The sequence below is a fragment of the Brassica napus genome, chromosome A1, assembly GCF_020379485.1.
Source record: "Brassica napus cultivar Da-Ae chromosome A1, Da-Ae, whole genome shotgun sequence".
Taxonomy (NCBI): domain Eukaryota; kingdom Viridiplantae; phylum Streptophyta; class Magnoliopsida; order Brassicales; family Brassicaceae; genus Brassica; species Brassica napus.
Genome location: NC_063434.1, coordinates 20,551,915 through 20,566,866, shown reverse-complemented (window position 1 = coordinate 20,566,866; position 14,952 = coordinate 20,551,915). Strand labels below are relative to the sequence as shown.

Below are 14,952 nucleotides of genomic sequence, written 5' to 3'. Positions count from 1 at the left end.
TAATTTCTTTTGCGAGTCATGTCCGATGGCTTAAAAGGAATGGATCCGTTGAAATTGAAGCCGATCTGAGGCATTCACAGAACATATTGGTGAGGTCGTTCGATTTAGTATTCAACTAAGAAAAATCTCCAAAGGTGTGGGTTCAGATTGCCAGTAAATCATTTCATTCCATTTTTTTTAATCTTTTTTTTCTCTTGCAAGGATCTATGAAGATAATATTATGTGTCTTAATTTTAAAAATAAGAATTTTCTGTTAAAATATTTTTTTTTCTTTAAATCTAGTTTTATTTTCCGGTCAATTGGCTTTTCTATTATTTTAATCATTTATTTTAGAAACCTATTATCCCAAAATATTAATTATTATTAACAGTTAGTTTGTATAATATTTAAATAGCTAATATAAATATTTTAGATAACTTAAAATTTAGTAATTAATAAAATAAATTAATCCTAATCTATACTATCTTATATATTAAAAGATAAGTCAGGACTTTTTTCATGTGTGATTTTTTTTATTTGGACCATTACTTAGAAATCTTATTAAATGCATTTTATTAAGAATAATAATACATAGAATCTTTAAAATACTTTAATCATAATATATTTTGATATCTTTTTATTTAAAATATAAATATATTTATTTGAAAAATCTAACAAATCTGTTTTAAAAGATTTTTACAAGATCTTTATTTTCGAAATTATATTTAAATATTTTTCATTAATTTTGAAATTAGTTTGAAATATTATTATACATTAATAAATTCAGTAATTATTTATAAAATAAAAAATAAAAAATTCTGTAATATTTTATATATTATATAATCATAATCAATCATATTAAAAGAAAATTATTATATTGAGCTAAGTATAATAAAATTGTATTAAATTTATAAATTTTATAAATTTTATTTTCATAAGTATAAAATATTTATGTTCAAAAATAAAATCTAATATGTTGGTAAGATGGATTAAGCAAAATATATAATACATGTATAAAAATTAACATGTATTTCTTTAAAGCTTATAATATAAAATCTTTGTAACTACTTTAATCATAATATATTTTCATTTTAAATATAATATATATTTATATATTATATTTAAAAATTCTAATAAATCTGTGTAAAAGTATTTTAACAAAAATTTAATATATTTTAAGTTATCGTTTACAAAATAAAAAATAAATAAATTATATCCTATTTTACCCACTTTATAGTCATGATCATGTTAAAATACAATTATTATACTTAAATAAATATGATAAAAGTATATTCAATTGATAAATTTATAAATTTTATTTTCATAAATATAAATTATTTATTTTAAAAATATAATATGATGATAGAACGACTTAAAATTAACAAACCTTATAATACATGTCTAAAAATTAACATATCTTATACTTTTGTATATACAATAATATATTATCTAAAATGAATAAGTATAAAAAATATTAGTAAAAAGAAATACAGCTTTGAAACACGGGTCAGAATTTAGCATAAATTAAATATAAAATAATTTTCAAATATGTTTTCTCATGAATATAATAATTTGCTTGATAACTAAATGCAAATACAATAAGATAAATATATAATAAGAAGTGAAAATACATACGGTTTTAACCAAATGATTAATTATAACATCTAAATTATAAAATTATTATATTTAAAATAGTTATATAAACATTTAAGTATATGATTAATGTTAAAAAAAATATCACTAATGTTTAAAAATAATAATTTATGTATAAAAAAGTAAAAATAAACATCCGCGCGGTTGCGCGGATCAAAATCTAGTTAAATGTTACATCCATATTCATTTGTTTGGGGCTCTTTAATTTTTAATTTAAAAATATGGGTTCAAGGTTTCAAGCCCGTTAAATTAACCGACAGAAATATATTTGTTTTTTTTTCAGGATAGTTTCGACAAAAAAGCAAAATAATTTATCTCTCACCTGTCCGTTCCTTCTTCCCAAAGAGAAGAAGATGGCGATCTCCAACAGGATCCTGATCATCCGATCTTTAATGGTAAATCCTCAGTTACATTAGTTTCTCTTATTAATCTGTCATATATATCTTGTCCCCTTTGAAAGTGTTTTACGAAGAACAAACATAAATCAGATCTAACCTTTTTTAATCTCTTTTGCATGTTGGATCTGATGACTTTCTTGGTTATTCCGATGAGCTGGAAACATGTTACAATGCCTTTTTTATTGAAAGTTTAAGCCGTACAAACAAATATGGTCACAACTACTCAAATGGTATACAATCTATACAATTAACGTTTGTTAAAATTGTAGAAACTTAAACAATATATAATTATTTTAAATATGTAAAATATAATAATTTTTTTTAAAAAAATATTCTTATTTTCTAGATAAAAAGTATTTCTTATCTTAATTATCCCAAGATTTTATTATTTAACAGTTACTTTGTATAATAGTTAAATAGTTGATATAAATCAAAAAAGTTAATTTAATATTTATATATTAATAAAATAAATTAATCTATGCCATAAAATAAATAGAGTCTTCCATTAGCCAACATTGCATTCATCACCCAAAGACTTCAAATAGTTCTTCCTACATGTAGCTTGAATCTTTATCCCTGGAAAAACATATTTATTTTACCACAGATGTTAGTCCATGATCTCACGAAAAAATTAAAAAACATGTTAACATGTCTAAGTATTTACCTTTTTGTCTACAAATATTATTTCTTAAGTCTCACCAAACCTGAGATTGGATGGTTTCCAGGTATGCACCACTTTGGCGCTTGGATAAGCCACACCGTTTTCTATGGTTTAATATCATCAAGGTAAACAGTTTTTTGCTTGGAAGACATTATATGAAAAAGAATAGAAAACAGCGTGTTTGCTTTGAGGCTAGATGGCCAATATATATAGGAAACGCAAAGGGAGGCTGAGGGTTTAGGATATTCCTATTAAATTTAGTTAGAAAATATAGGCCGTTAGTTTAGGAAAATATCATAGCTTGAGAATCTAGTTTTTTCAAGTTATGAAAAATTATATTTTAGTTGGAAAATTAAAGATCTGAAAAAAGATTAGCAACTACAATATTGATATGTTCAAGATATGGAACTATAACAATTGGTTGGGTATCTATTTTTCGATATAGGTTTGGTTTAAAATGTTGCGCCTTTTTTGGTTATTGATCTGGAAAAAATATTTGCAACTACAATATATTGCACAGTTGTTAATCCCGTTTAATTCTCAAAATTTGGGGATTTGTTATTCATTTTTTTAATATACCGGCATTTAAACCCAATAGTTATCCCTACATATGACTGACATTTTGTAAAAATTAATAATTTAATTAATAAAATAAACAAATAATTATTTGGGGTTTAGGGGTTCGTTTGTAGCTTCATACTGTACATCTAAAAATTGAAGCTTCCAAATCTATGAACACGAATGTTATATATACTTGAAGTTTATTATCGATTGCAATACAAATGTATGGTTGAAGTTAATGATTGTAATTAAAACATTGAATTACATATTAATAGATAAAACATTTGTATCGAATAATGTAAGTTTTAATTTTGAAACCTGCAGAATCCAAAGTTGTAAGTTTTAATTTTGAAACCTGCAGAATCCAAAGTTCGTGAGGAGAACACATGAATTTAAATGTTCAAGTGTCAGTGCTGATGGAACATGATGAATTAAATTTCAATATACAATTTTTTGAACATATAAAGTTAACAAAAAAAGTGTATTTAATCTTTTTTTATGGCTACGATCGAAGGAAAGACATTTGATATGTATTCTATAGTTGTTGAATTTGTTAACGTCGTATAGTTTTGGTGTAGATAAATAGATATGTTAATTGAGTAAAATAAAAGGAAAAATATCAAAAATAGTTCTTGTTGAATTAAAAGGCGTAGTGAATATATGTAAAAAAAAAATCATAGACTAAAAATATTTCAGTGGCAGAGATCTGTAAATATTTCAAAATTCCAAGGGAATCTCAAAAAAGGCCCTTCAGTTTTAATAGTATTGATTTATGGTGAATGTCAACCTATAACTATAGGCTCACTAGAAAATATTTTAGCAAAAAAAAAAAAAAACTATAGGCTCTCATTGATGTCTCAAACATTCAAGAGCCATTTTAATCACCAAATATAAACCAACGATCACACTTAAACCTAATTATAGCAAAAGTTAAAATTAACGAGCCCCTATCTCCATTGGTTAGATCTTCTTGAGATAGAAATATAAATTGAGAAAATAAGGTCAAAGGGTTTTCTCAAACTCATCAATAACATTTCTAGAAATGGCGACTTCCATGATTTATCTTATTGTTACCATCTTGCTTGTGGCCGCTGACACGGCTTTTGCCGAATCAAACATGCTCCAAGATTTTTGTGTTGCTGATCTCAAAGGTATCACCTCTCTCTTTATCTGTTCTTCTAACATTTATATTCTGGAAAAAAAGTAGACTCATGCCACATTTCTGAATAATGAAGAGGATACGTCTCTTCTTAGAACTTTTTTTTTATTTGTAAAGTTATGTATGAACTTGAATCACTAATTTTCTTACAACACTATAATTTGGTTGTCGTTGACTTTAACCATGTTCTTAATAGGTGAGAAAGTCAACGGATACCGATGCAAAGACCCAGCACAAGTAACACCAGAAGACTTCTACTGTGAATAACTTTAATACTTCATTCAACTTGAGAAAACCCTAATACATCGCTAGGCCTCTTATATACATGAGGAGACACAAGGGTACATCTTAACCTAAAGCTTAAGTTAGCACACGCCAGCATCAAGTAGCTGGAATCTGTTCACGGTAAGGATAGGATGCTCTGATCTCCTCTGAGCTGGGTTCTCCGTACACAGAAGACGACAAGAGCTCAAGTTCTTCCTTTTACTCAGAACTGTATCAACAGCTAGTATTGAGACTTCAGTGGGCTTAATGGGCTTGTCAACACGTTTCTCAATCGGCCCAGATGCCATTGCGAAACCTTCTGTGCGAGCTGGAGTCTTTGAGGAAGATAGACTAATATCTACTACATAGGCTTAGCCAATGCTGCATCCACCACCAACACCACACTGGGCTCAGCTGTTACAAGTGCCAACGTTGAAAAAATCCCTGGCCTCAACACTTTGGGTGTCTCCATGTCTCGGGTCGACTACGCACCAGGCGGACTCAACCCGCCGCATCTTCATCCCAGAGCCTCTGAAGCCATATTCGTCCTTGAAGGACGTCTCTTCGTTGGATTCTTGACCACCACTGGAAAACTCATCTACAAACATGTCAACAAGGGGAGGTCTTTGTATTCCCAAGAGCTCTTCTCCATTTCCAGCAAAACCCTAACAATGCTCCTGCTTCCGTGCTCTCTGCTTTTGACAGTCAGAACCCCGGGGCTCAAGGTGTTGGACTGTCTCTGTTTGGTGCTAACCCCCCGATTCCTGATGACTTGCTTGCCAAGGCCTTCTATTTAGAACCACAGGAGATCCAAAAGGTTAAGGGTAAGTTCCCAATCAAGAAATAAATTTAGGTTTCAGACCATCCCCATTAATGCATCAATGAATAATGAAACAAAAAAAATGACTACTAACCAAAAGAAAAAAGTGCTTGTAAATATTATTTTTTGAATGTTGTAGATACTCTTTTAATTTTTTTTGGCTATACTGAGACCAGTTTTCAGTTTTAACAGTAGACTATATATTCATAACCAATTTTTTTGGAGTCGATATTTCTTTTGTAAACTTCGTGTCTCTGATGATATCAAGTCTTCTTCCTTCTTAATTTTTGTTACCCTAATCTTTCACCAAGATTTGATGTGGAAGAATCATTCATCTACTGAACTATTAAGAAAGAACCATATTATGAACTCTGTTTTTATTATCCCTCAAATTGATGGATAAACATCACAAGTTAAAAGGCCATAGTATGTATGTAATGTTCATTGGTTTCACATTTCTATGTATCACTCTGTTGCCAAACGGGCTCTCTCCTCTGTACCAAACCTGATTGTTTCCTCCTAAGTTTTAATTGAAAGTTTGCTTCACAAAAAAAAAAAATCAGAATCAGACCACTTTTGTCTAACGGAACCCACCTCTTGAATTCAACAGATCATGGAAACCCCAATTCTATTATACAGGCTAATGAAATTCAAAAATTCTCAGTGGATGAAAAAAGCAGAGTCGAGAGAATAAGCAGATGGCTACTAGACCCTAGTGGAGTTGGTTTGTTTATTAGAGAAATTACTGTTGTGCTCAAATACTTACACGACTTTACGTGGCTATTTGATTTGACGCCATCTAGTGTGTTGGTTAGTGTTAATCTTAGACAAGGATTGACGGTGGAGAGATTCTCTTATCACAAATATCATTTTCTTCAAACGAAATAATATCGTTTTCTTCAAACGAAATAATATCGTTTTAACTACAGATTCACACGCATCAATATGTTATTATATTGTTACTGTATATCATTTATTATTTACAGAAATATATAAGGCAGAAAGCTTTATACTAAAAACATTAGATTTATCCACGTAAAATGCGTAAAACTAGATTACACTTTGAATATTGGAGTCCATTTAGAGTAAAAACTGCAAACAAGAAAAGGTAAAACCTGTAAACACAATCATGGCTGTAGGCAACTAGTATCATATCTATACATTGACTCCAAAAAGAAAAAAAAATCAGAGAATGGCATTTGTAGGTATCTAAGATGGAGCTGTTTCCTTCATCTCTATATGTATGGGGATTCTGTTTCAGCGTCGGCTTCCTGCTGCAACCTGGAGAATTCTTAGGGCCATTGTTTGTGCATGTTCAGACCCGTTGACAACAACGCTCGTCAGTGTCCGTTTCTGTTTCTCCTCTTTACTGACGAACTCTAAACCGGATCCATCTCTTTCACTTACATTGAAGATGGTCACTAAAGCGTTCTCCACATTTGGTTGGTAGGTTGAACGCCGCAAGAACTTTAGGAGAGTGAACACCAACGCGAGCTCCGTCATTTGCTCAACCGCATTTTGGCTTGTAGAGAGCAAAGCAAGGAGAGAAAGTGAATGGTCGACCATTGCATCAGCTTGGAGCTTTTTGGTTAGTACACGTACCGCACCCGCCAGCACAGCCCTATCCCTGTTTTCTTCCAAGACACATAAACTTGAGACAGCATCGAATGCTGAGTCATCGCCTTGTGCAAGAAGATCTACTAGGAGCGCCAACACACGCAATGAACTTCCTGTGGAAGACAGCAACGCGAAAGTAGCAGCTGCATCTCGTCGTGTTTCCTTCGACCCTTGTTTCAAACAAGACATTAGAGTGTTGATGATGGAAGGGTTTTGACCTATGAAGGTTTTGTTCTCCTCGTGGGAAGAGAGGTAGAAGACGGTCTTAACGAGATCACTTTGTAGCTCAGGATCAATGTCGACATCAGGCTTTAAGAGTGGATCAAGCAACTTGGTTAGCGTAGAAGATGGAAAATGTTGGATATAGCCTAGCATGGCAGTGGGCCTCTGAGATGAGACTGATGAAGAGGATATCTTGTCAATCAGTGTTTTGACAATCGACATATCAGAACAAGCTGCTACAGTCTCAGGAAGGTCGACTAAGTTCTCCTTGCACCACTGACGGATATGGCTGGAGAGTGCTTTGTTTGGTATTAGTTTTGTGTGAGATAAGGGCTTGGGACAAACGCTGTGGTTGACTTCCCTCAGCCATCGATCAATGTAGTATCGCTCGTAGCTCTGATAAAGTGATAAACACACAGAAACAATGAGCAAGTATAAACGTATACTGAGTCATCTTTACAATTCATATATAACACAGTTACACTGAGTCAAATATGGACTCGTTGTGTTTGCTAAGTCTTAATGATTCCATGAAAGAAAGCTAAACAATTTTTTCAAACTCGACACATTCACAGTCACAGCCTTAACAAATCTACTGGATTATATGTACATCAAACTCGCCACCATGAAAGGCTTAAAGATTCCATGATAAACGATTTTATTAGAAACAAGAAAAGGATTCATACAGGATCACGCATCATCTTCTTGGACAGATGACAGAGGAATTCATCGGGCACGTTCAGCTGAAGCCTTCCTCGCTTTGAGCAGACCTTCCAGCATCTTGGCAGCTTCATCTAAAATGGGTTTCCTCTCGCCATCTCCATCTAGAATCCCCGTAATCACATCTCCGTCCTTCAGCACCTTTGTCAGTTCTTGTTGCAAGTTCTTGAATCTCGCCCCCATTGCGAAACTTCCCTTATCTATCGGAAGTTCGCCAAAAGTCCAAGGTAGAGAAAGAAACCCTAGAATCTAGAATGGGAATACGTTTGTGATCAAAAGAGACGGAAGTGAGTTTTTGATTTCTCGGCCGGCTTCGAAAGAAATCAACTCCTACTCACTTATACCGACCGTCTTTTTATTTTACTTTATATTTTAAATGAAAAACTACTTCAAACTACACCAACATAGTATAGATTGAAAAGTTATGATTTTTTTTTTTTTTGTGTATTGAAGTATTAAAAGATTAAAATGTAATAATCCACTAGATAATCTATAATCGAATCGACAATAATAAATAGTTTTAAGGCTATTTTTTAATTGGTAAATTTGTTTTCAACTTCTCCCCACGTAATTCATAATCACAAGTTACAAAAAGAAAAAGAGAATATATCATCATTATTTTCTTTCCGTTTTTAATAATACTTTAGAGAATTTTTTTTTGAAAAAAATTAGGTGACATTTTCATTTTTAATAAATAAATTATTAATTTTTATTGTGTATAATTCTTCAGATTCTGCATTTCGTTTTTCATTTGGTTATACAGAAACTTTGCTTAGAAAATATACAAATTGAGTATTTTTTAAACGGGTGTTCACAAGAGTAATTAAAAACAGGAGAATATTAGTTAACTTTGGTTACTTTACAAAAGAATAGCATCACGCCTATCCCCAGAGATAAAAGTGTTTGTGACAAGTTGGCATTTGTTGCAAGTGGTGTTTCCAATTTGGTGATCAGGGTGCATTTTGATGGAGAAGATTCTTAAATACTAATAATTTACGGTTAACATAAGAATTTGCACAGTTAAGTCTATAATATAGATTAGATGATATGGGTTAATATATTTAGGGATGTTTAACAATTTTATAAGCTTCTTTTGTAGCACCATCAAATATTTTGTGATCACATATCTGATGCTATATAATATTTCACTAAGAAGCCGTATAAACTTTTGGAAAAAAAAGGAAAAGAAATCGGAGATCAAAGGGAAAAGAAGATCAAACTTGTTCCACCACCACCAATAAGGCAATAAGGAACGTGTTACTCAGAAACTGATTCATGCAATATAACTTTGTTATCGTCGCACCATTGTGAAATTAATCGGCCAAGCGCTTTGTTTGGGGTAAGATCAATATCAGAAACGACTTGTTGGTTCTGGAGACAAGTCTGGTCACTAATCTCCTCCAGCCACCTTTCGATATTTTTTCTTTCATATGTATAAGAAGGAAAACACACAGAGGAAAATCAGAAGGCATTCTAGAATTCCGACCTATCTGCTTATTAATTAAAGGGAAACTAAAATAACCTGTCCACAAGTCAAAACGACAGGATCACGCATTATCTCCTTGGAGAGTGGACAGAGAAACTCTTCCGGAGCTGAAGAACACAGACTCGATCGGATCTTTTCCAGACAATTCAAGATCCGAATAGCTTCCTCAATAGCTTCAATTTCGACGGCTCTACCATGGTTTTTTTCATCCAAAATCACCGTCGAGACCTTCCTGAGTTCGTCTCTTAGGGAGTGCGCATACTTGACCGTCGCCTCATCGGCTCGTTTACCCATTTAGACTGAATTTTCAGAATGATGCTAACTAAACAAAGTAAAATTTAGGGTTTCTAAACGGACAAGGTAAATAATAATATGGGGTCACTTTTTAAAGGGTCACGTGAGTTAAAGGGCCAGCAACACATACGGTGGGCCTACGACTTTTAATTTTTTTTTTTAATTTTAAAGTAAAAATCCAACAACAAAAGAGTCTGGGACTATCGAAGTGTGTGTTGACTGACCGAGGATTTCTGATTCTCCAATGGGGACAAATACTCTACCAGTAAGGAGGCTGTCCGGATGTGGCGAGCTCAGTTTTGCGAGGAGTGCATTGTTAAACGCTTTTTTGATTTCTCTAAAACCCAAATTTGCCTAGTTGCGTGAACTTAATGTTGCTCACCCTGCACCTAAGGTTTGACTTCCCTGTCTCTTTTGTCCATTGCTGTCTTCTTATTTGTTTTTTTTTGTCCCTGACTTATTTTTTCTCGGAAGTCACTGATGGGGCTACATCTGATATATTTTACTTGGTATGTACATTACATCTACTCATTCTTTTGTTGTCTGCCACTAGTTTTGCTTTGAAGAGTGTATTAGGCACTGCCGTGATTATTTTTCTCTCACCTCACTACACTTGATTGATCTAGTCTCTGAATAAATCTCATTCTCTCACCATGCTTAAATAATGAAGTCAGCCTTGTCACACTTTTTTTTTTGAAACCGTTGAGAGCAAGTGTCTTATCTTCATGTGGTGCTTATTCTGCATAATTGGAATCTTTGCTCCTAGATAAGATCCCCTTCATTCTTCTAGAAGCTTTGTACCATCTTCAGGCTTTAGGTATAATGGGCTATGGCCTTGTCCTTATGTATGTGTAACAGTGTGGAGGTGGAGAGGTTCCTCTCGTGGTTCTGAGAGGAATTATATTTAACAAAAACGTAATTGCTCCTGGTAAAATGAAGAGAAAGATTGTCAGCGCATGGATTATTCTTCTTGGTTGCCTTCTTTAGTACAAGAAAGGTGAAAACCAAACCAATGCCGACTTGGTTAGAGAAGAGCACTGACAAGTTCTGGTCAAACTGGAAGATGACTTGGCCTGTCACTACCTCAGTAAAGCTGAGGTTAGTGCAATCGCAAGGCTGAGAAAGATGGACAACAACAGACTTGCGAATGCCTGTGGAGCTGTAATTATGAAAAACCCAAAGCATGTACCGTACTCTTAAGAAGACAAAGTAAAGATTCTCCTCAACCAAGTGGCAAAAATTCTTCAGGTATACTACACACCATTATTTTCTGTCAAGTCATTATTATATGAGCCTGAAATGTTCTTTTTGTAGGATGATTAAGCTTAGCCATACACAGGAAGAACAAGTCGGTAATGGGACAATAGCTGTTAGTGTTCTCGATATGCACTTTAAATCTTGTCTGCATGCCTGCCTCTGAGTAGGTTCGTGACAAAATTTCACGACTAGTTGATGTCAATGACCGTTAAGCCCGGTTGTACCTTGTTTTAACTTTAGGTGAAGAGGCCTTTGTGTCCCAAACCCTGGCTTTTCTGTTTTGTTTACTGGTACAAGAAGGTGGATATTGCAGGTGCAACAGTACTATGTTTAGTCTACAGCCCATCGGAACAAAGTTCACAAGACAATTTGGAGATCTAATTGCTGTGAGCACTGAGTTTTTTTCTAGATTAGATAATAATGGACTGTACATATCTAAGATACACATTTCTACATCTATGCATTTTAGAAGAAGATGATGTTTACCTGTCATTGGCTTGAAGGTCCCACAAGTCTATACACAACATATTGTTTATCCCCTGCCTTGTGACAGGTATCGTGCTCATGACTTTATAGGACTATTTTAGGAGTGACTATTGATGCCACACAAAGATAAATCAACCCAGTAGTGGAAAGAGGGACGAGTAAAAGTTTGCTTATATCATAAGAATGAAATGTTATCTGTACAAGTATTCAAAAGATCAAAGATGGATTAAGTATTGTCTCCACAACATTTATAAGATCAACATGGATCCAATATTTCTGCAAGTATTCTAAAGATCAATATTGACCAGTATCTATATGGAAGAGTAGGTATTCAAAGGAAGATCTAAGACCTATTTTATTCTCAATAGTCTTTTAGAAACGCAGATAGTATATTCTGAACCCGTTCTGTCCCGTAGTCTAGAAACTGTGGCAATCAGATTTTCCTCTTCCTGTAGAAGTTGCAGACTGGCTTCATCTTGCTTGCAGACATTGCAGATTATTACCACAGCCTTTTCCACAGCTTCTTTCTTGAAAATCTGGATCATTCATTTCTTTGGCAGCCTGTTGGTGTGCAGAGAGTAGAGCCAGAAGAGGTAGAATGCGGTCAACCCAGGCTACAGCTTTGGCCTTTCTGGTAAGTATGGAAACAACCCCTTCTTGTAAAACCCTGGTTCTGTTTTCGGTTTGACACTGTGTTGAAAGCGGATGCGTCATCATCATCGAGTACATCAATTAGGGGCTTTAAGGCACCAGCACGACCTATAGGCTGCATGTTAGAGTCACAAGAAGACAGCAGAGATAATGTAGCAGCAGCGTCTTCTTGTGTCTCCTTAGAACCCTGCTTCAGAGAAGACATGAGCGTTTTCAGCTATGAAGACTCTGTTCTCCTCCTGAACTGACACGTGAAAGACTGTCTTAACGAGCTCCCTTTGAAGCTCATGATCAATGTCAGCTCCTCCGAGTGACCAAAGAGAAGCAGAAAATGGGGAAGAGTCTTGCTTGGCGATGGAGTTCTTTAGCCGCCTCCCTCTGAGAAGAAACTGATGAAGATCCTATCTTGTTATGGACAAGCGCCTTGTCAGAATAACATTGTTTTCTTTGCACCATCCTAGAATCAGACGCGAGACTGCTTTGTTAGGTATGAGCTCAGTACTGTCTAAGGGATCCAATGTCTTATTGTTAACTTCCCGGAGCCAGCGATCGATATAATGAAGCTCGTACGTCTAACACAAGAAAAGATTAGTTCCAATTACAATTAAAGAAGAATACTAAACCAAAAACAACGACAAGTTCAAAGAATTGATCGAAAATCCCTGAGATGATTCATAGCCTCCACGTAGTCAGCTCTAGCATCGCTTCCCTCGATTATTTTACACGCGGCAATCTTGAATGCATCTGCCGGGAGAACCATAGTGCCCAAGAAGAGTCAGAGCAATACTAGAGAGAGAGAACTCGTTAATCGAAACTCAATACAGATTCACTAGTTATTAGACGCCAGTTTGAATTTGGTTTACGGTTTGATCAGTTTGATTTCATTATTTCATTTTGGTTTGCCTTTGGGCTTGAATCTTCTTCGCTGTGTAATTAAAATTAACTTGATCTAGATTATTATTATTTTTGTATGATTTGTGGTTTATCTTATAGGTTTGCATTTGCAAACATGTGTATAATAATGATTGTTGTCTTTTTGAAAGTTTTAGCTGAGGAGGGATTATAAGTGATAAAATATATTTTGCTTGTTTAGAATAGTTATTTCTGTCGTCCAAAAAATTAATTTTACAATAGTATATATTAGTTAAATTTTATCTACTTTTTCTGTCAACAAATTTTATCTACTTAATTAAACTATTTCTAATGCGTGTTGAATTTGATGATAGTATGTAGGGATTTTTGCAAAATTGACCTACAACTTAAAGTCAAACACAAAACTAACCTCTTTTTTTTTTGAAAATTGGTTTTGCCCTATTCACCCCACAAGTTCATATAATTTACGAAAATGCCATCAATTTTTTTTATTTTTTTTTTTTCGAAAATGACATTTTTACTCTCTCACCCTCATCATCTTCAAGTAATTACAAGATTGCCATTGTCATCAATACCACAACCACCATGAACAACCAATTTGAAGCTCTTAATGCTCCCAAAATCGATTTACCCTTCTTCTTTTTCTATTCTTGTGAACTAAACACAACATATCTCTCACTTTCTCTCCACAATGAGCTAAAAAAACCCAAGATTTTGATTCTAAAATTTTTATGGTTCATAGAGTCATAGAAGCTAACGATTATGGGTGGGTGACTTCCGTTTGTGATTCTGTGTGCTTGGAGAAGCCTTATGTATGCTAAGGAACTTATCTCACCAATTTAAGGTATGACATTGAGTTTTTTTCCAGATCTGTTCGTCAGACGACTTACTTGGGAAGTCGTCTGGCTGTAGACGACTTACTTTTCAGTCGTCTGGCTGTAGACGACTTACCTGGAAGTCGTCTGGTCAACGCAGAGGTTATTTTTGCAATTGACTTTGAAATCTGTAACCTGAGACGACTGAAAGTTAAGTCGTCTACTATTGTTTGGTTTCAAAAAAAATTCCAAAGAACCTAGACGACTTACATTTCAGTCGTCATAGGTTAGTTTTGTATTTGACTGGATAATTTCAGAAGTTTGACTTCCCCAGACGACTTACATTTCAGTCGTCTGGCGAAAATTAAAATAATAATATTTTTTTTAAAGTAAACGACTTACAATTAAGTAGTCATAGGTTAGTTTTGCAATTGAAAAAAAAAACTTCAAGATTTAATTATACACAGACGACTTATAATTCAGTCGTCCACCAGACGACTTAATTGTAAGTCGTCCAGGATTTTTTTCCGAGATTCTGGTCAAACCTCGTAAATCCTGGACGACTTACATTTCAGTCGTCTCGTGGACGACTGAATTATAAGTCGTCTGTATATAATTAAATCTTGAAGTTTTTTTTTCAATTGCAAAACTAACCTATGACGACTTAACTGTAAGTCGTCTACTTTTAAAAAAATATTAATATTTTAATTTTCACTAGACGACTGAAATGTAAGTCGTCCAAAAAGTCAAACTTCTGAAATAATCCAGTCAAATGCAAAACTAACCTCTGACGACTGAAATGTAAGTCGTCTAGCTTTTTTGGAGTTTTTTTTTAACCAAACAATAGTAGACGACTTAACTTTCAGTCGTCCGAAATAACAGATTTCAAAGTCAATTGCAAAAATAACCTCTGCGTTGACCAGACGACATATAGTTTAGTCGTCTAGACAACTTAGATTGAAGTCGTCCGCGTCTTCTCCACTAGTTTTTAAGTCTTCTACGTTAGTTTTGGAATAACTTGTATTTTTAAGAGTGA

The 14,952-nt window shown here is 33.8% G+C and overlaps 1 protein-coding gene, 1 long non-coding RNA gene and 1 pseudogene across 2 annotated transcripts; 1 reads left to right on the top strand and 2 right to left on the bottom strand.

Moving 5' to 3' along the window:
• LOC111215819 lies at positions 1-2,830 on the bottom strand. The gene is made up of 3 exons (XR_007314746.1): positions 2,695-2,830; positions 1,955-2,606; positions 1-65 (listed from the first exon to the last, which is right to left on the bottom strand). It is a non-coding gene; the product is annotated as an uncharacterized LOC111215819 (long non-coding RNA).
• LOC106453204 lies at positions 2,098-5,726 on the top strand (annotated as a pseudogene).
• Positions 5,307-13,570, bottom strand: LOC106453186 (putative U-box domain-containing protein 46). The gene is made up of 3 exons (XM_048736296.1): positions 9,577-13,570; positions 8,021-9,477; positions 5,307-7,730 (listed from the first exon to the last, which is right to left on the bottom strand). Exons 2-3 carry the CDS (start codon positions 8,126-8,128, stop codon positions 6,753-6,755), a joined length of 1,086 nt encoding a protein of 361 aa, XP_048592253.1. The 5' UTR covers positions 8,129-9,477; positions 9,577-13,570; the 3' UTR covers positions 5,307-6,752.
• Positions 13,571-14,952: the final 1,382 nt, after the last annotated feature.